Here is a 21,317-nt window from a genome sequence, read left to right as displayed (position 1 = left end):
CTTTACATTAAACTGAATGCATAAATGTGGGAGTTGCCTTTTAATAACTTTATATTTGATCTTGAATTTCTGATTTCTGATGAGACAGTAAAATCTAATATCACTGCTGTGTCGTGACGCACATATTTGAGGAGTCGTGTTTGTTTTCCATTGCTGTGGGCGGGAAGGAACGGGGAGGTGTAATTTGAATTTTGACAGATAATCAAAGGAAGAGATTTTTAAACTAAACACTTCAGTTTGCCTCAAGCACTTCTTCCAGTGTCTTTAAACAGGTACATCTTTGTGTATATGTACTAAGTGAAAAGCATCCCTCTGAAGGACATTTCGACTGGCCATTCCAGTGCAAAGCCACCTGAAGCTCAAGTTAGTTAATTGTTTAGTCTCATTGCAAGGACCTCAAATCCTGACATCATGGTTCAATGGCTGGTCAATTATTTTGTTTGGCTGGTTGATTAGTTGGTTGGTTGGTCAGTTAGTTGGTAGTTTGGTTGGTTATTACCAAGAATACACAAAAACTACTAAACAGATTTCAATGAAACTTGGTTGGAGGACGGGTATCTGCTCAAAAAAGGCGCCAATTTTGGTGCATTGGCTCTTAATGAAAAAAAAACCAGGCGTATTTAGGTGGCTGGGATCTATGAATGAGTACAATTTGAAGCTGATCCAAATAAAAATTCAGATATATCAGATTTGAATATGCCTTTTTGGATTCTGGATTAGGCTCGATTGAACTAAAGGTGACCGTGAGCCTTTGGTGGAGGTATACGCTCTACTGTGCGCAACTCTTGTAAATTGTGCCTTTTTTTCATGTTTTCACCCATACATGCATTTCTTTTCTATGCTCGTTTAGGCCGCCGAAGTTGCAAAAAAGCTACTACAAATAAAACTGAATTACTTAATAAATGCATAAAACAAAGTCCGTCTCTGACACCTGTGATTCATTCCTTCACATTCATGCTCCTGGAGCCTCGAGCTGAGGGCCTGTTTGACTTCACAGAAATGATTGGCAGTTATCCATCTTTAACAAAACAATACTATTGACACAAAAGCGATGACAGATCGTGGATGTGATAGGAGCTCTGGAGAATCCACGCTGAAAGAAAAGTAAATATTAGTCCTTGGTTACCCTGTCACACGATGTCTACACAAGCTCCGTTCAAACACTCCCCTCGGTGCTTGCCACCTGCATGCACACTGCCATCACATCCACCCACCCGCATACACAGCGTCTCTCATATACACACACAGACACTGTATACCTGTGTTACTGTGTGCATCCCCAGGCTCATCCAATATTACAGTGACCCAATTTTAAGACCGTAGAATAAAGTATCAACTCACTTCATTTTGATGCTGTTCAAATGAAGAGGTTTCACGCTAGATACCAAAGAATAACGCTCTTACTCGAAATGAATTTACTTTTAGTGGAGGAAGTTGCTCTCAATGTACATGTGAGAACAAACCAACCAGTGGATATATGAGTAAGTGTCTTTAGGAGCAGGGGGAATCCATTATCAAAGCTGTGGCAGAAGGAAGTGTCAAGTAAGTCACCATCACTGAACAAACAAGGAATTTGAATATTTGCATGTGTAGCCACCTCTCTGGAAGTGTGCTGTTATGCGTCTATTCTCTGGATTGTACGCGAGACTGATACCTGACACTGTTTGTCAAGATACCTTAGTATCAGCTAAAACGTGCACTCCTCTGCTTACATCACGTTACTCAATCTTCCATGGACTTAAAGCGGGTGTAAAATTACTTCTGTCGAGGAGGTCATGTTGTTGCCTGTTGGTCAGCTGGTTTGTCTGCAGGATTACACAAAAACTAAAAACATGAATCTTGATTTTTTTAAGTTGCATTTAGGTAGCTGCTACCGATTGAGTGCAATTTGACCTGGCAGCACAACTGATCTTTATCAAGGATGCCCAAAGGTCGAACCTGAAACTTAATGAGGGCAATTGGCCAAGCTAGCCGGCAAGCGCGCATTACATTCATTGATCTCACAATCAAAATGGTTATGTTGTGTTGTTATAATGCGAAAAGGTATGATATGGAAGCCCAGAGAAGCATGTGAGAGAAAAAAAGTCCAAGTCTGATCGTATTTGTTTTCTCACCTGTGTGTCTGGCCCACAAGGCTCCACTGTGGGCAGCCCTGATCTATACAATCATGATTAGTGTCACTGATTATGTATCCAATTAAATGTCAAATACAACATTGTGTCCCCCTTTGGACCCGAGTTCAGGGGCTGCAAGAATATTGTGGTGCAGAACATTCTGTTACAGTGAAGTTGAACTTTGACATTTTGGATATAAATGTCATCACTTCATTTTATTCTATGAGACATTCACGTGAACTTTCGTCATAATTAGTGTATGACTTCTTGAGTTATCGTGAGGTCGCAGTGACCTTTAGCTACCAATCTACTCTGATCATCCTCGAGTCCATGTCGACCCCGAAACCGACCGAACTGCAGCTTTACAATTAGATGACAGTGGCTCTAACGCTGGCGCAACTTCAGGTCGAAGTGGTGGAGGAAGTAAAATAATGAGCATGTCTGGTATTAACCCCTCTCAAAACAAAAATAAAAGACTACTTACTCATTGTTTCAGTGTTAATTTAATCATACAAATGCTTAATTATAGATACAGGAAAAAAAAGCTTTATTTTGACAGTTTCTCTTCAGATAAATGTGCTATTTTAGGACTATGTAAACTTTCATCTCATCCACACACCATGCCAGCCACCCATCTCAGATCCGTACATAGTCACAAACTAAAACTAGAGAATGAATCCAGCCATATTCTGATTTCTCACCATCTGTCTCTTTCACACACACGCAAGCAAGCTCACAAGAAGGAACCCCCCCCCACCCACACACACACACACACACACAAAGAGGAAAGAAAAAATAAAAGACTGACGTGACTAAAAGAGGCAATGCAGAACAGTGTATACTGTTTGGGAGGAGGACTCTCAGTACAAATAAAAGCAGCGATGTGACACAGAATGCTGGTGAATTTTACAAACGGGAACACATGATCATCAGTAACATTTAGGTGCTCATAATTGCAACCAGGGGAAGTTTGATCAATTAAACCCTCAGAAAAGGCTTTTCTTTTTTTGAATGAAATATCCCATTTCAATCAACATCTACCATTTTATTTAAGGCCCAAAATACATGAAGAAACCCGCTGAAAGCTGAAGCAAAATTCAGGTGTGATAGCAGACAGACCATGTAACTTATTTGTAGTAAACCTCATGAAAAATCAATCTTCGTTTTTTTAAGATCAGACATTGATGGAGTTGATGTTAGAAAAAAAAATGTGGTTACAAAAATACCATGAAAAAAAACCTTAAAGCTGTGAAGAACATGAGCCTTTAGGGGAGAGTTGAAAGGCAAAACAAATCAATAAAAAACCTTCCAGAAAATGCTGGTATCACAATCCACAATCAGCCAAAGAAATCACCACATTTCCTCCTCAGAGGTGGTGGACAGCGTTGTGCAAATAGCAGTAACAGAACATCAGTGCTAATCCTGATGCAAACCATTAATTTTCATATTTAAACAAACAGTCTTACTCGAAACCTCAACTTACATCTTTTTTCCTTCACTCAACATGATGTCAAGTTAAAGTTGGTCATTGAATTTTAGCACCACCTGCTGGTTGTGTATAGGACTTTTTTGTATCTGCAGTGCACAGTAAGACAGCAAATAAATAACAACAGGGCAATTAGTGAGTCAGTTCTTCCAAATGGTGCAGAAACACTCGACAATACTTCAGCGGCGCACGCCCAGCAGAGCTCTCTTGATAGTGATGTGAATGTAAATAGACACGTCATCCTTTGCCCAAGTAGTATACACCATTTTATGTCAGTTAAATCCAAAGAGAAACCATGACATACATGTGCACGCACACGCACACACACACACACTCTCTCATACGTCTACAACACATACCGTAGACATGGTCTCAGAAAATACACTCACTCGTCAGGCAAAATAGATTTAGATGGCTTTTTCAACCCTTCCTCTCGCCTCATTTGCTCAAACTCACTCGCATCCTTTTTCGCACTTCAGCATCTATTTAAAGCGAAAACCCACCCTAAAAAGAAAACACACGTCTCGTGCAGTCAGAGCCTGCAGTCGGTGTGGTTTGACGACTGAACAGATTAGTGTCTTGGTTCTCGGGATTTTATCTTTGGGAGAGACAGGGTTCCTACACAGGAGTGACTCAGATTCTATATTCAGAAAACAGGACATTTGCTACGATCTTTGACTATGTTTGAATTAGAGTATGTGGGGTTCAATGTCTGTCTGAAGAACCCAAAAGATATTCAGGTGACTGTCATAGGCTTCAAATAGTTTGGAAATAATCACATTTTAAATGCTGGAATAAGAGTTTGGACTTCTTTCGTCTTCTGTCTTCATCAACTGTCAAAATAGATTAAATGTCATGATTAAGTTCTAGTGTTATCTGACCTGGCTCAGCAGCCTGGGTTCAAAGAAGGTCCAAAACTGCTCAGTTTTAGTATGAAAGGATGAACGCTGTTTACAACAAGAAACCTTTGGAATAAATGTAATTCAGCGGTTTGTGAGGTCACAAACAGTCCTCTCTGTCTTTAATTACATTTATCTGCATTACAATAATACTCTAAACAAGACCGATTATTCGTTCTCAAAATATCATTAAGGTTTAGCACACTTGAGTAATTGTAGTTATGTTCCCTACTCATAAAAATAGTGTTCATGTCACAATCTCAAATTGTAATTGAAGCAGGAAAACTGAAACTTTCTCTGCAGTTTCATCTGGGTGTCGAATAATATCAAAATGTCTAGAAACATAACGGCTGTGGACGCTTCATGACAGCCAAGTCAGCCAGTCTCTACTGTCCAGATTTAACCATGAATTTAGAGCAGTTCTGTTAATTATTCTGTCTTTTTTAAATGGCAAAGCTCAGGTATTAATCCGTCTGATACAACTGGTCAAACTTGTATAACATCACAAATCGTTCACCATGTTTGTGTGGTGAACTGGTTTATGATTCTCCCCTAGAGAACTACAAAATATCCACACACTTTTAGTACCAAATATTTTTCAGTTTCTTTCGAACACTTTTCAAGGCCTCAAAATGATCTACTATAACAATTAACTTTGTAACATTTCCTGCAGTTTTCCAACATTTACATACCTGTGTAGAAACCCCAAGGAGACAGACTGAAGTATGAGATTGACTCACGGGATTATCAAATTGTATGCAAATTGTTTAGGGTTGGTTTTCCCTTAAATTAGCTGTGTTTCACGGTGGAAAATAAAAATACTCGTGTGTATCCATTTTTCAAGGGTTTATAGCACTCGTAAATGAAGCATTCACACATGCGAATCCGGGTGTTGATGTCAGATGGGATGTAATCCGTCACCCCACTGTAGTTTGTGTTTCTGTGGAAAGGGCCATGAGGCTGGGGAGAGGGTTGTCATGAGTCAATATAAAACAACTGTTCCTCCCCCCCTCCGACTCCTCTGCGTTTAAGGACTCCCAGGGTGTTAAGGTCATCATCCACTATGAGGGGGGGGTCTTTGTCATTCTAGCTCTGTCCAAATGGATAGGGTCCATGAATACCCTGGAAAAAAACAAGAGAAAAGGTGGTTACAGTCGTAAACAGTTTATGGTTTTTCCTGTGAGAAGCTCTGGATATATGTGGAAATGGAAGTAGACTGCTGTATCACTCGCAACAAATCAATGCATCGATTCAAAACTTCAGTGTCTGCATGCTGCAAACTGCAAAGATTATCTGTTGCCGTTTCTGGGCAGTAACAAAACCAGCATTACAAGTAGGAACTCGCATAGTCAATGTCCATTTGAATTAATGCCTCATTTAAATGGGATTCTCATCAGTCCACTTAAACCACCCAGCAGAGGCCATCAGTCAAAACTGAAAGAGGGCTCAGCTATGAGAGGTGTGAAGTGATACTGCTCTGAACCACTAATGTGGCCCCCTGAGAGATTAAGGTGATCTAATCATGTCGACTCACCAGTGATAACAGGAGTTTCCCCTCAAAAGAGACCACAAACACTAAGATAGATGTGTGGCTTTTTTTATGCATGTCACAATGAATTAGGAAAAAAATTCTGCAGGAATGCGTCCTAAGAACTGGAAATGAGTGAGCATTTCTGTACTTCCAGTTCCCTCAACTCAGAGTCAATGAGGTTTTCAGTTAAATACCTGAACAAAGGTCTGTGGTTACCATGGGCTTAAGATATTTATACCTTTCCTTCTATGACAGAAAATGCATGAAAATGCTCAACGTTTAAATAATAAGGCATCTGCTAACAAGTGGCTAAACAAGACTACAGAAGGTGACGAAGATGTTAAAGGTCATCACGTAAAACAGGAGACTCTACTCACTAGTTAGTTGCAAGCTATTCTAACTCTAACTTAACAACTCGGGAATTCATCAGTTTATAGTAAACTGTGGTGTATGATGATGATGTTGAAGTAATGTGACTGCGATGTAGTTCGTGTACAGCATAACGTTAGCTTTTTACTTTTGGTGGTTCCATTTTTGCGTAAAAAAACAAAAAGAATCACAAAAATAGCAATTATCTGTGAAGATTATTTCACGGAACTAAATGTGTAGGTACCATAAACAGAACTTGTTTCCTGCAATAATTCAAAATCCAATACGAAACACCCATAGGCTTTTTGACCAGAAATGGGGTGCTGCTAACCTTCAGGTTAGCCAACAAAAATAGGTCAATGATGCTGCACTCTATATAAGCAATGCAAATGAACAGAACAAATACTCACGTGGTTGTTTCCGTATACCTCATCATCATAGTCTAAGTCATAGTACATTAATATCATCGTTGATATTAATTTTAAGACTTAAGTCTGTAGCCACAGTAACAAGACTCGTCAGGCTCTAATGATCATAAAACACAAGAAAACTATGAGAGAAAACATCTATACTTGGGCACTACTAGTGGGGCTACTTTGTAACACTTGGCCTGAGCAAGGAGCTGAAATAAAGGACATATTAGCTGACTCAGTCTGCAACCTCAAGTGACAGTGAAGTCACTACTGTCAACAGGACTCAGCTCAGCTGGCCTATGCCACCTCCCAGAGAACACAGCTGGACACCAGACAGGGACAGAACATAACCTCTGAGACTGATAGATGCCAGTTTGAAGACGGGGCGTCAGGTAAGGAGGTGATTTACAGCAGCTCTGACCTGAACAATTGCTCCAAGGACACAAAGAGGGCATGAAATGACAGAGGGGCAATACGAGTCCGGCATGAGTGGCAATATATCACTCTACCAAACCAGAGGGGGTTGTGACAAGACAAACCAAACCCATCAACTGTTTTGGCGAATGAGGTGTTTTTTTATGATGAGTTAGGAAAGGAAATTATCTTGTCTTAGTTTGGTAAAAGAGGAAAACTTCAATGCCGACAGTCTTTTTTTTCTGTTTAGTGTGGAAAGTGTGTACGTTTTTTTTTCCTTTACTTATACACTAGCAGATGCACTGCTTTTACAACTACCAGCTAAAACCCTGGGAGCTATCAGACTCACCTTCTGCGATACAGAATGGTATCATTATCGTTTCAATGAAAAATCTTATAAATCTCTCCTTTACAGAAGCCACACCAGGGCACAAGTGTATAAAACTGAGCATATAATTGACACCAGAGAGTGCAGATGTGGGCACTGTCATGGAAAAGCCTGCTCACATACAATTAATCACAAGGGCTACTTTCAGATCTGAGCTAACTTTATGAATGGAGTGTGAAAGTGAAACCAGATATTTGATTCATACATACCTGACCATAAGTCACCACAGAAAGATTGGTTTGGAGACCATTTGACGCTCTATTTACAGCATTATGAGACAGTCCATTTTGATCTTGCTGGATTGGCTCTTGTGTATGTTCCCAGGCTCCGCCGGGGTCTCTGAAGCTGTTGTCAGTGGTGTCATGCTTGTTCTTCTGTGGCGAGGCGAAGGGGTTGAAGTCACCCTGCACGTTGCGCTGGGGTTGGGTGTTGAATTCGGTCTCGAACGAAGACAGCTGCTGGGTCACGCCGAGGAGACCTCCAACTTCTACACTAAGAATCACCCAGATTACGTCTGTGGAGAAAAGAAGCAAATGTCAACCTACCAATCTGTCATTGTGAAACAACCTCCAGACTCATTTTTTAATACTGGTTGCACTGGTATGCGTAACTTCTTGTAGGTGCAACCAATGGTACATTTTAATGACATTTCTTGACACATTATGTGAATGATTTTAAACACGAATAACTGTGCAAATAAATATTTGTTCTTCACTTAAATAGCGCTAACAATGTTATAAAGCTCACATCTTGTATATGAAATTACACCATGGGCGTAACCACGCATTCTTTGGGGGGGGGTCGTGTCCCCCCAATATTGAGAAAATGGCAATCTTTCCCCCACCCCAATATACAGAAAAAAATGTTAAATATGCACTCTTTTATAATCCCTGTCAAAAGATCTGTCTCGTTATTTCTTATTTATTTTCAATTTATTTCCGTTTTTAAGGAAAACACAATTATGTGAACCCCCCTCTCCCAATTGTAAACTTGGTTGCGCCCATCCTAAGGTATTAAACTGTTCGCCCGCCCTCGCGGTGTAATAGCATACTGAAATGGAGTGCACCTCAGTAGCTGAGTCGCTCCCCCATACATGAAAAGCCCATTGGTCAAGTTACAGTGATTGACAACCATCAAGCCAATCACAGCCATTTGATCAAACCCACTAGTCCCGGACGCCCGGGAAAGTAAACAAAAACATGCTAACACGGAGCTGCCCTCACTCGCTGCTGCAGACAGCGAACAGAGTGGAGGTATGAAACTGTTGTTTAACTAGTTAATAATGTAGAATTTTGTCTGTAAATAACTTTGTCTTGCTTCGTGGCATGTTTGCTAATATTAAGCAAGCCAGATGGATTAGGCCAAGCCAGGTACGCCAGGTACAGTTAATGGTAACTGACAGATAGTTTTCTAGAAACATCCACTGATTTTGATATTATTCAGCATGATTATGAATGCCAAAAAGGAAGAGGCAGCAGAAGATTGACTTCTTTTTCAAGTCAAATTGTCATGTAAGTGGAGTTATGTGACAGGAGTACATTCATATTCTTGCATTAATGCCATGTAGGTGTTAATTTACGTAATTTAAAGCGGTTTGTTGGAGCTTAAAACCTTATTTTCAATGAAGAAAATCTCCTACATAAACTCATCCCTGTTACTGCTCTCATTTGTTACACATACAGCTCCTCCAGGTAATGTCCAGATAAGTTTAGAATAGCAGTGCATGTGTGAAAGGGGCTACACTGCTGTACATTGTACACTGTTATTTATGCACTTACTATTTAGCTAAAGCAAATAAACTAGTAACACAAGCAGAGAAATCAATGTATTAAATTAAAATGATCATCAAGGTCAGCCATTGTTCTTCTGGTAAAATAATGGTATCTGGTCACAATGTAGGCAGCACAGAGACACAGGGAGAGGCAGGTGAAAGCAGTGGCCAGGCAGGGACATGCTCTGGAGATACAGATGATCAGGTGAGAAATCTGAATGAGAACTTAAACAGCATGATAACATCAGTTTTGACCTAGGCCTACATGTCAGCAGTAAATAAAACTAGTAACATTGGGCCTGATACTGGCATCTAGGTGAGATATAGAGCAAAACCTTTGAGATAAAAATATTGATTTTCACTTAATGGGAATTTAAAGAGAAGCTTTATATTGATTCTGTAGGAATCCATGCAATTTCACAGAATATTCCTTTACATGTGAATTCAAATGGTCAATGTTGTCCTCAAAACTTCTAAATGTGCGAATTTTCATATATAAAATATCATAGAATCGTGGGAAATGTACTTTAAAAAACAAAAATTCGGGGGAAGGGATCTCATTTGGACCCCCCCCCAATATCTATACCATGGTTACGCCCTTGAATTACACTATCCAAAATTTAATTCATAAACTATGATAATCTGGTCATGTCACCGCCCCAACTGCATCCAGCCGCTATCTAACTCCCTCATCCTCTCCTGCGAAGTGCCATTGGCAAAATTTCCAGAGGAATCACAGCACATAAGGATGAGGAAAAGGTGGAGTGCCAATGATGTCAGGCCTGGGCAGAGCCTTCTAGTAGAAGTCACACATAAAATCCTGCAATTCCACACTGACAGAATAATTCCCCCAAAAAAACAAAAAAAAAACCAGAATGACATTTGTTCAAAGGCAACTGTCTACACACCCAGGTGGCGTATCGGTGTGACCAATGAATATGTTAAGTCGCACCCAGGAGTCATGTATGAATGGTAAGACAAAACCAGCAATTTAAAGAATTTCCTCCATTTAAGTTTATAAGTTTAATGGAATTGTGACAAAAAGAAGATAACCAGAATGCTAAAAAAAACAATAAGCAATACATTTATTAGAAACACATAAAGATTGTTGATTTCCTACCTCCATAGAATAATCCGGTGGCTGTACACATCCTCCACTGGCCCTGGTACATGCCGGGAGCTGTGGGACTTCGCATCTGCACGCTGACATCTGATATTTCTTGTGGGTCTAGTGACTTTACTATAACTGTGTTTACATGCCCAAACTGATCCCCACCAATGTACTTGAGACTAACCCCAGGTGGCCACGACTCTGCACCTGTAATGCACAAAGAGGAGAGCAGTCAGAAAAACAGTTGTAACTGACATTTTCTCAGGCAGACAGATAATACAGATTCACAAAGGCCACTAATACTAAACATGTGAATGTAGTGACATGCTGCACACCTGTGTTTTGTATTCTCCAGGTCTTTGTGAACGGTGTATCTGGAGGAACTGACTCTCCTTCCCCAATTGTCACATCTTCAACGAAGGACATGGAAGGCGTGTTGACGTTAGGACTTTCAAAGTCATAATATGCACCAATAGCAGCCTGCAGGTTCCTGTTCCGACACAAGAGATAGAGCATTGTGTTGTAAGGAGCATTCATTCAAGATTTGTGAATATTACAACATAAGTTAACAAAGAAAAGTTTTTTTTGTGTGCAGACTGTTTGTTCTTCAGGATACTTTTTCATAATTCCTGAGTCATGGGTCCTGGTGACAGAGAGCTCACCAGATTTCTAATCGTATCCCTCAAAAGTTATTTGATAGAGTGTGACAGTCCACCAATGTGACACTGACAACTACAAGAAAAATCCATCCCAAAATAGAAATCACATAGATTACACAGCTCAGTTATAGCATTGTCAATTCTGTCTTTAAACTGAGCATCTGGTGAAAACCCTGATATTCCTTAATACACAGTAAAAAGGAGAGAAAACTGGGATACTGGCTTCTAATCTTCTAATGGTGCTTTTTATTTAATTTTGTATGCAAAGCACTTTATACTGAAGCAATTGTTCGATTAATTGTTAATTTTCGGAGTAGAAAATGGTTAGATTGTTCACTTATTCAAGTTTCAAAATTTGAAAGATGCAATTATATGATAGAAAACTGGATATTGTTGTGCTTTGGGTGTTGGAGGAAATAAAACAAGCAATATAAATGTCAGCTTGGACTTTTGGAAATTGTTATGGCCTATTCAAATGCAGTTTTATGAGATTAAACATTTCCTTCAGGGTATAAGGGCAGGGATGCTGCAGACTGCAGATATTTTAGGAGGTACTCCAGCAGTTTTGCAGCGTCTGGTGATAAAGCTGGTAGACAACCAAGGGAAGCAATTTTAAATCGAACGGAAATAGCCCATATCTGGCCAAGATCTCCTGACGGTGAGGTGCTAGTGCACCCAAAATGAACCACGAGTACGTTGACCGACAACATCTGAAAGCATTTTAAACATGTTAATGCTTGTTTCGAATGGTCACAGTTGAAAGCGAAATTAACCTCAAAATATGGTGGAGAGGGGCAAGATGCAACATCGTTCTGATAGGAACTTTCAGTCTGTGTCACCTCAAAACACTGAATTTTATCCACATAACAGATAAACTATCCTTTCACCTAAGTGTAGTTGTCAACATGGCACGTTTTATTTGGATTTTAACCTTTGTCAATACTTTTTGTGCCATCTTGGTGTTGGTGACATTTGTTGAGTGAAACAATGTGGTTCGCTTAGCAGTGATAGGTGATATTTCACTCTTTATGTCAAACTGCGACAATAGTTACTTTGAAAAAAAGATTTTTAATTCACAAACACCAAATGTGTAATTCATCGCACAATTCAAGTGGGATTAAAGAAAATGTTCTCCAACAATTACTGTACAAATATTTTAAATATGGTCCCACCACGTCTGCTGGAGGGACATAACTTCAGCTCTCTATAAAAACCCATCCTGCCGTATTAACATCCACAAACACCACACCTCTGTTTTGTCTGGCAGACTTTCTGCTGGACATCCAAAGTCTCTGAAGTTGAGGTAAGCCTGAAGAACATCATCAACATTATCAGGAGTTATTTTTTAAACTTCGTAAAGCTCTTCAAGAGCCCCAGAATACTTTATACAACTGTGTTCACAGACTGAGCAGCTCTTGTCATAAAATTGTCATAAACTGATTTATATGTGTAAAATGGGTTGAAAACATTTAATGAGAGGAAGAAATGTATCATCTGACTTTCTATATTAGTAAGATGCTGATCCTGTGCAAAATGTGACTGTGGGCAGGATGATTTTTCTTTAAAAAAACAAACAAACTTGTGAGCCTGATGATTTATGATCATGATTTATTCCTGTGATACTCCACAGAACTGGTCAACTAGTTTCACCGGCCAAACAGCTACTGTCACGTGATGATGTCATCTTTCCAGTGTGTCACGGTGATTTCCACACTTTATGCTCCATAATGAAACTTGAAAATAACGCTGTGAATTCTCCTTCTTGGCTGGATTCTCACTTCTGTTCACGGCTATTGTGATTGTACAGCTGATTAAGTGAAATCATGATGTGTGTTGATGACACCGAGACGTCTTGGTCAATACCACTTGTTGTCAGCTGTTGATAGATCACGACTGGTTACGTCATCGCACTAACGGTAAGCGACTGGCGCTCGTCTTGAGTTGTGGCTTCCCAAAGAGCGTGGTTTGGACTGGCTCCGGACAGTATTATGTAATATGGCTGATGAGCTACACCGAGGGCTAACTCTGCTTAAATTAGCCACCTAGCTACTTAGCTACCTTGCTCTCTGCTCTTCCAGTTGTTTCACCTTAAGACACCCCGCGGTTGGGACAAACTTTACCGTTTCACTTCCGTTTGCCCCTGAAATGATCGCGAGGAGTTAGCTAACTAACCTAACTGCCATTTCCCGTGTCGGAATGATGTAATGAGCCTCGCGACTTTTAACAGCTCCAACTTAGCACCCCGTGCGCCTGCCTCCATTTTTGTTTCTGCGTTTTTAAAGTATGCTAACGAGCTAATTATACAGCTAGGTTAGCGTCAGGTTGCTGTCCGACAACAGGCCCCCGCATCCCCGCACTTACCAGTTGGTCATGTCCAGGAAGAAGGCGCAGCCGGCTGGGTTGAGCTGGAAGCCCAGCAGCCTCTGAAACTCCGAAATGAGGACGTCTTTGTCCGTGGTGCCCATGCAGCTGAACTTCTGCATGAGCTCCGCGTCCACGTCCATGTCCGTGCCCTCCATGGGTGGCGGGTGTCCCGCAACAGAGACGGGGTGGTACGGGGGTCCTCTCTCAGTTTATTCCGAGGCCTTGTCCAGCCATAACAACCAGCTCAACAACAACAACCGTGAGTGCGCATGGCACGACCAGAGGGACGATGTTTGACGTTGCAACAGCCCGCGCGTCACCTACACCAATCACGTAGTGGGCGTCGACGTCATCTGTTGCTATTTGCAGCCATCTTTTCATTGGTTTATCAATGAGTCCAGGTTTTCACTCCCATACATGTCATAAGTTTAATATCGGATACATTTCTTTTTATTATTGTTGCATTAAAAATACTGGCATCAAATCATTAAAACACGATTACACATGTAGATTCTCCTCAGCTTTACTTTTCTGAAGATAAACTTAAAGGGTAAATTCAACCAAAATTTTAGATTCAGTCATTATCTACTCACTCCCCATACCAATGGACAGTCAGGTGAAGTTTCATTGTCCAAAAAACATTTCTGGAGCTTTACAGTAACATAACGTCGCAGCTTTCTCCCAAACAATGTTAAGGACACTTGAATGCTCTATATTTCAGAGTCGTTAAGGCCTCTTGTGGGTCGTTGACTTAAATGGCCTTCATGGGGGTTTCTAAGGCTAGGTGAGCCCAGGTGTGAATGGTTGTTAAGCTGCCTGGGGAGGGGACTCAGTACTGCATTGTTGCATGGTAGTTTAACACCCATCCACAAAACACCACACCTCTGTTTTGTCTCGCAGACTTTCTGCTGAAAATCCAATTCCCTGAACTACTGATTACGTTTTGGACTCAACAAAGCTCCTCAAGAGCCCCGAAACACATTATACAATTGTTTTCACAGACAGATTAGTACATGTGTACCAAACTGATTTTTATGTGTAAAATTGGTGGAAATTTGAGAGGGAGAACTGTATGGTCTGACACGAAATTAGTCTGGAACCAGGATTTTCTTTATTAGATGGCTGCTGATCCTGCTCAACAAAAAAATAGACTGACATATACTGTGTGCATAAGAATTTTTCTTTGAAAAATGAGACTGATGATTAATGATCATGATTTATTCCTGTAAAACTACACAGATCTAATAGAATATTTTCAATGTGGCCAAACTCCAGCTAGTGTCACGTGATGGAGTCATCTTCCCAGTTTGTCATGGTGATTTCCACACTTCCACGCTGAATCCAAATTTCCACCCTCTGGACTTGCAGGCTGAATATTATTTTGAATTGTTTTACACATAATAAGTTTTACCATGTCAGTTCCATATTGCAATGAATCGTGGGTAATTAAATCAGTGAAGTCCAGTGAGGTCTGCAGTCCAAGCTGACTTTCTGAAAGTGGGCAGGAAGTCAAGACTCCTGCGAAGTACGGACATTTGAATACAGTCCATGTCTCCAGGAGCCATCAGATCCCAAATTGACTTAAAAAGACTATCTTCAATAATGATAATAATAAATTTAATTTATATAGCGTCTTTCAGGGTACCCAAGGACACTTAACAAAGAGGAACAAATAAAACAAAGAATAAATGGAGCACCCATCCAGCAGTCAGCACCGCAGGGAATAGCACCGTTCAAAAAAACAAACTTGCGTCTGGAGGCTATAAGCTTACACCCTATAAGCCTGGCTGACCTTGTGCCCCCACTTCTGATGTGGTGCGTGCTAAGGTTTTTAGCTAGCAGCCATAGTGACGATATTGCATCAAATCAGTTTGGGTTTTCAAGCTTCTGGAAACTTGAGTTATGCTGGACAAGCTGTGTTTTTTTTCATATATTATTTTAAGTTTTTAAACAAGTCTCCATATTCTTTACTTATTTAGAACAAAGTTGAATCACCATTTTGCTGTGAATTTCCTAAAATGTTTTTTGGACTCCACCTGACTTTCCATCGTCACAGGGAATGAGTAGATTATGACTGAGTTTTCATTTTTGGGGGAACCTATCATTTAAGGTATTACCGACTCATAGCTGTAGGGTAAGACAAGGAAAGTGAATAGTAGAATAGGAAGGTATTTTTGTTATTGGTGCAGGTACCTGACATCATTCATAAACAATGAAGTGTATAAATTATATATGTCTTCTTGAAACATAAGAATAATGCTTCGTCTGTACACTTTTTCTTTCCAACATTGGTTCGGATTTTCTACTACAGGTCAGATTGTTTTTCTTGTTTATTCATTTGGGGCCATTCCTCAACTTCAGAAAGACCTACATGAGGAGACATCTCCCCCTTAAACCAACTTTCGTCTTTCTATCTTTTTATTCCTTTAACTGCTTATCTGTTTTTAATTCCACTCATGTGATGTCATCATTCTTTACTGATTGTATCCTTTAAATATCTCTATATTTGCATCACTTTTCCTCTCTCTTTCTTTTTCTGTGATCTTACCTTTTTTATGGATTTAATTCCTTTTACTTGTAATTACTCATGTTGTCTGTTTGTATTTTTACATTTTCTGTTCGGCTTTCTTGTGTTACCTCACCTTAGACATGGCTGTCTTTTGTTTGGTGGTTCATTCAGTAACATTGTCTTCCTGAGTTTCCTGTTTGTGCTTGTTTGTCAAAGCAAGTAAATAAAGTTTTTTTTTTTGTTTTTTTTTTAGTTAATTCAGCTGAGACTACGTCTGTACTTATGAATGCAGGAATTTTACATCTAATTTAGAGGAATTGCAACTTTGACTTGGTAAATTTCCTTCAAGGTATGTTTGTTATGCTTTCCTTCACTTTAGTTTAGCATTGAGTAAGTTGAAATAGAATAATCATAAAATTATATTTAGAGTGGGTTGAATACAAACAAAGGTTGACTGAAATCTGTATCACAGTCAGACACTGCCGCCTTCAGAAATATCATGTTAAATTTAACACGTAATGTTTGGCATTTAAAATGTAAAATTGGGTAGACTGGCTTACTAAACTATCTTTTAGTGCAGCACCTTATTTCTGAATGGATTATCGTGTCTGATTTAGGCTAAAACCAGGACAAAATAAACAGAACCTCTGCTTTAAATCAGGCGGAACCTCTAAGGGTTGGCCTTTTGTTCTGGTGGGAACACTTATTGGGAACACCGGAATCGCGCTCTCGGCGGAGATAGGTGCCGACTCTGCTGCCGATCATGCCTAAGTAAGTTCTTCTATTATCTCCCATGAATGCTTAATCTACGATTTCCACTTTACAGCGAACTGAAATATTGTCCATATGTATATAAAGTGACGAACGATGATACATTTAATTTAAAAACAAATGAAACAGAGCGGTTTGTTTCCAGAATGACCGAGGTGAGCTTTGTTTGGGCTGCGTCTATTTGCTGGAGCCAACCTCGACGTGAACGTAACAGTTAGCTTATATGTCAAAGACAAAACAACACGGTGTGGTTTAAAATTATGAATTAAATTTTTATCGTATGTGTAGGACTGAAGGATTATCTTTATCCACGTGGAGTCCAACAGTAAGGTTGTTCTTCTGTTTTTAGATAGTAGTTGGTAACGTTAACATGGGATCAGGCTTCTGACTGGATCCAACTTCAGTTTACCTCCATGGTGGACGTCGTGACTGGAGCTTCAGCTGCAGAGACCAACACCTGATCACAAAATAAGTGTTTTAGCTAAGATGGTTAATAGAGATAAAGAGTATCACACGTGTTTTATTTCACCGTATGTCTGGGGTGGCATGTTAAAACATTATTTTGAATATAAATATAACCTCTTTGTAGGATGTGTGAAAGTATTTTGCTTGGTAAGAGGTCCTGCTGACCAGAAAACTATGTTGGTCATCGTAAAATGACATCTTATTACATCTGCATGATGTATTTGTACCCTATTCCCCCCAACAGGATCCCTTCGCATCTGAAACATAAACCACTGAAAATAGTTAGGGATATTGTGAAATGCATATATATATGCATTGATATGCAATAAAAGTCAAACTGTGTCACATTATTTTTGGGGACTCATCGCATTCACTATCTCTTGATTCTTTAGTTTTAGAGCCCACTAGCAAGTCTGATTTAATACCTTTAACATATGCTCCAACTTTGATATAAATTATGCTGTTTGGGGACAGATCATGTCTACAACTCCACATTTTTTTTATTCTAACCTCAATCTTTTCGTTTATTAACAGGTTTTACTGTGATTACTGTGACACCTACCTTACACATGACTCGGTAAGTTGTGTTTGTGCCAAGTACCTAATTATAATGTTGAAAAAACAAGCATATAAGCATTTATTCTGCTCCTGATAAATACCTACAAAATTTGCTCTTTTTCTGTTCCAGCCATCAGTGAGGAAGACCCACTGCAGCGGCCGAAAACACAAAGAAAATGTGAAAGATTACTACCAGAAATGGATGGAGGAGCAGGCCCAGAGCCTCATCGATAAAACAAGTGAGCAAATGATTGTCTCAGTCATCTAACATACTCTGTTTGTTGAGATATGTTGCCACAGAATCAAATCATGTTTCTGTTATGCATACCCTATAATTCAGATTACTGAGAATTAAAAAAACCTTTTCAGTGTGCAAAGCAGGATTGGGCTCATGTGGGCAGTTAGTTTAACTCAAATGTGAAAGTGACCTCTAGTGGCAGTATGATATCACTAATGATGATTTATTCGGTTGTTATTAGGTGTTTTAGTGAAGCCTTTTTTCATAGCCCACATACAAGGCATGCTAATGCAGGTGTGTGGGATAACACACTCTTTGCTTAAACTGCACTATGTACACCAGCTTACTTGGGCCCCCTCTGAGATTACAAGCAGCTAATCCACATAAGAGATTCAAAGCCCATGTGGGGCAAGAGTGTAGTATTGTCCACTTCTGAAGGGATTTATTGCAGCTGAGAATTTGGTCTGTAAAACAACATGATGATCTTAGTCCACGCAGCCTCTCAGCATGTCAAAATTTTGCAGTTAAGTGGACAGAAGCACTGCAGCACAAGTTTTTCTCTACAGTATTTATTTTGCCATGCTATATTATTAGAAAAGCTCCTTGTGTTCCACGTTTTGTCACATTCCACACATACAATACAAAACAGGCTTAAATAATTCTTTACAAACACAAGAAGCGTGAATAATATTCTCACCGTGAAATGTTTGTATGGTTGTTTATGTCTTAACATTTTGTCTTTTCTCCCAACAGCGGCGGCCTTTCAACAGGGAAAGATTCCTCCCACACCGTTCCCCGGTGGCCCTCCCCCAGGTGAGTCTATCATCTTTCAGCTCTGCAGTAATTTGATTAAGGAACCGTAACATAGGCACTGGCTCTTGATAGAGTAGGAATGACTTTGAGCATTTAGCTCCATATCGAGACAATTGAAATAAAATGCATAGAGAATTTCCAACAAACATCTAATTTAAATAGCTGCAACCACATAAAATCACATCACTTTCCATGATAATGATACCTCATAGAAATAAACTTTTTACTTTTAGTGTTTTCCTCTCTGCTCTTTGTTGTAACATTTTACTCACCAACTTTACAGATGAGTTCTGCTGATAAAGAAGCAAAACATTTAAGTTGCACTCTATGTCTACTGGATGCAAATAAGCCGCATTTCTATTTCATTGTCTATTTTAAATAGTTTTTTCCTTCACCCCTTTGATGTGTGAATTTTACAAAACATAGAGATCCATAGAAGCCAAATCACTGGTGGCTGAATTTGAATTAATTTATTTATTTGATGACTTCAGTAAGTCTATTGTATAGCCTGCAGATTTATTGTAAAAAAAACTGTCGAAGGATAATAGTTTATTAGGTTCACATGGATAAATGTGCACTGAAAAATGCAACAGTCCTGCAATAAATATTTTCTATGAAGTTTATAATCATGTTGAGATTTTAGAACATTTGCATTTCATATTCATGTGCATTGTAGACGGTTTTAATATTAATTGTACTCTAACATTTTCCTGTTTATAATACAGGCGGTCCTCCTCGTCCGGGAATGCTACCAACACCCCCCATGGGAGGTCCACCTATGATGCCCATGATGGGGCCTCCACCACATGGAATGATGCCTGGAGGACCTGGTAAGAAACGCATTTTTTTGACAAAGCTGCAGTTGATGTTGATGTGCTTAATAGTGCTTTCACAACCTGGATGTGTTCGGCAGATACATTTTATTCAAACAAGACAGGCAAACAAAGCCGTTTCTTTCACCTCAATTCGGTCAGCTTTTAGCAAAGCATACTATTGGTCACAAAGGGTTTCTTCCATGATTTTTTTTATTTTTTATTGCCCTACATTTCTGTTTCCTTTTTTAAGAGTTTCTTCAAAAAATATACCTGACAACAAAAGGCCACTGGAGCACCAATTCAGTTTGCTTGTGCTCTGGCAATCAAGAAGTCCATTGTCCAGGGAAGATTCACGTTTTTGGGATGATTTTATATTTCCAGTTTAAAAGCACAAGCACCATCATGTTGCCTCTCTCTCGCTCCCTTGAGGAAACATCCCTTCCTGGTGCATCGCCTGACATAGACACGTAATCTTCATAAATCCAAATGTATTTTAATGAAGTACTTTATGTACTTTCAAATATTTTTTTGTTTTACACTTAATTTTCACTCTAAATACTAATGGGTGGACATTTGTACAACTTTCTGGTGTTTCATGGATTGGATGATGAATTGAATCATCATGAAAAATCATTTACATCATCCGTAATTATCCGTAGTTGCAGCCCCAATATGCTGCAGGCGTAAGCCGATCAAATTCCAGTTTGCACAGAATCAGCAAACTAAAAGAGAAAAGGTTAAGATATCCCCCCCCCCAGTGTCACATTTAATATCTGTTGCCACAATCCAGCACATAAAGCTGTGTATCCTGTCACTGTCACTTTCAGGAGGCATGAGGCCGCCGATGGGAGGGCCCATGCAGATGATGCCAGGACCACCACACATGATGCGTCACCCTCGACCGATGATGATGCCAGTCAGGCCCGGCATGATGCGACCAGACAGATAAGAGCGAGTGGATTTTTCTCTGCTCTTTGTTGCCATGAACAGACTCTGTCTAGTGAGGACACTTGGTTTAACACTCGAATTTATGAGTACGACCTTTTTAAAATTCTGTTTATTTCTCTTCAACCTTGATCTGGAAGTCCCTGATGTAATTATGACATTTTTGTGTAATTACTTCATTTTGTGCCGGAGTCGTGATATTTATTCCAATTCACCTCATCAGAATTAATTTTAGACCCCCTTTTTTAAAGATGTTTTGTTTATGTCCTCCTGTGTTGTCAAGATTAAAATATCTCGTCTCACTTTGACAAACTGTTCAGCACGCATTCAAAGTGATGTTTGATTTGACAATATTTGTTACTATATTTTTCTTTTATTCTAGGTTTTACACGTTATGTTGTTTTTCATTGCATTGCTTTGATAAATAAAACAGTGATTTCAAACCTGTTGCTCTCAGATTGTAGTCCATATCAACAAAGCCAGTTCTCATGTTTTTAAAGGACTGACAGACGCGGGTGTCTTCAATTATTCTGTCTGGTTCAAACTCTAGTCTGGTTGAAGCTCTTTATTTGGCATGAAAACAGGTTAACTTCTCTAATTTGGTGCAACAAAACTAACAGGAGGATTAGGGAGAATTAGTTCTTGTCCTCTCATATGTGTATATTTGCAAAAAAGAACATCCTC

At 39.5% G+C, this 21,317-nt stretch overlaps 2 protein-coding genes across 2 annotated transcripts; one reads left to right on the top strand and one right to left on the bottom strand.

Annotated features, from left to right (window-relative positions):
- Positions 1-2,598: 2,598 nt before the first annotated feature.
- On the bottom strand, positions 2,599-13,826 carry ilrun (inflammation and lipid regulator with UBA-like and NBR1-like domains). The gene is made up of 5 exons (XM_030420035.1): positions 13,517-13,826; positions 10,832-10,986; positions 10,506-10,703; positions 7,824-8,128; positions 2,599-5,621 (listed from the first exon to the last, which is right to left on the bottom strand). The coding sequence occupies exons 1-5, from the start codon at positions 13,672-13,674 to the stop codon at positions 5,586-5,588; spliced, it is 852 nt and encodes a 283-aa protein (XP_030275895.1). The 5' UTR covers positions 13,675-13,826; the 3' UTR covers positions 2,599-5,585.
- A 2,853-nt stretch (positions 13,827-16,679) lies between these two features.
- snrpc (small nuclear ribonucleoprotein polypeptide C) lies at positions 16,680-21,076 on the top strand. The gene is made up of 6 exons (XM_030420036.1): positions 16,680-16,799; positions 17,799-17,841; positions 17,953-18,061; positions 18,814-18,873; positions 19,599-19,703; positions 20,516-21,076. Exons 1-6 carry the CDS (start codon positions 16,792-16,794, stop codon positions 20,635-20,637), a joined length of 447 nt encoding a protein of 148 aa, XP_030275896.1. The 5' UTR covers positions 16,680-16,791; the 3' UTR covers positions 20,638-21,076.
- Positions 21,077-21,317: the final 241 nt, after the last annotated feature.

This window comes from Sparus aurata, chromosome 6 (genome assembly GCF_900880675.1).
Source record: "Sparus aurata chromosome 6, fSpaAur1.1, whole genome shotgun sequence".
Taxonomy (NCBI): domain Eukaryota; kingdom Metazoa; phylum Chordata; class Actinopteri; order Spariformes; family Sparidae; genus Sparus; species Sparus aurata.
This window is presented reverse-complemented; position numbering and strand designations above follow the sequence as displayed.

Excerpts from the sequence above, each read along its gene's own strand:
- snrpc (XM_030420036.1), top strand. Across the intron at positions 18,874-19,598 it reads CCCCGGTGGCCCTCCCCCAG|GCGGTCCTCCTCGTCCGGGA; the intron begins GTGAGTCTATCA and ends TTTATAATACAG. Across the intron at positions 19,704-20,515 it reads AATGATGCCTGGAGGACCTG|GAGGCATGAGGCCGCCGATG; the intron begins GTAAGAAACGCA and ends TGTCACTTTCAG.
- ilrun (XM_030420035.1), bottom strand. The coding sequence starts at position 13,674 with ATGGAGGGCACGGACATGGACGTGGACGCGGAGCTCATGCAGAAGTTC. Across the intron at positions 10,704-10,831 it reads CTGGAGAATACAAAACACAG|GTGCAGAGTCGTGGCCACCT; the intron begins GTGTGCAGCATG and ends TGTGCATTACAG. Across the intron at positions 5,622-7,823 it reads CTGTGGTGACTTATGGTCAG|GGTATTCATGGACCCTATCC; the intron begins GTATGTATGAAT and ends GTTTTTTTCCAG.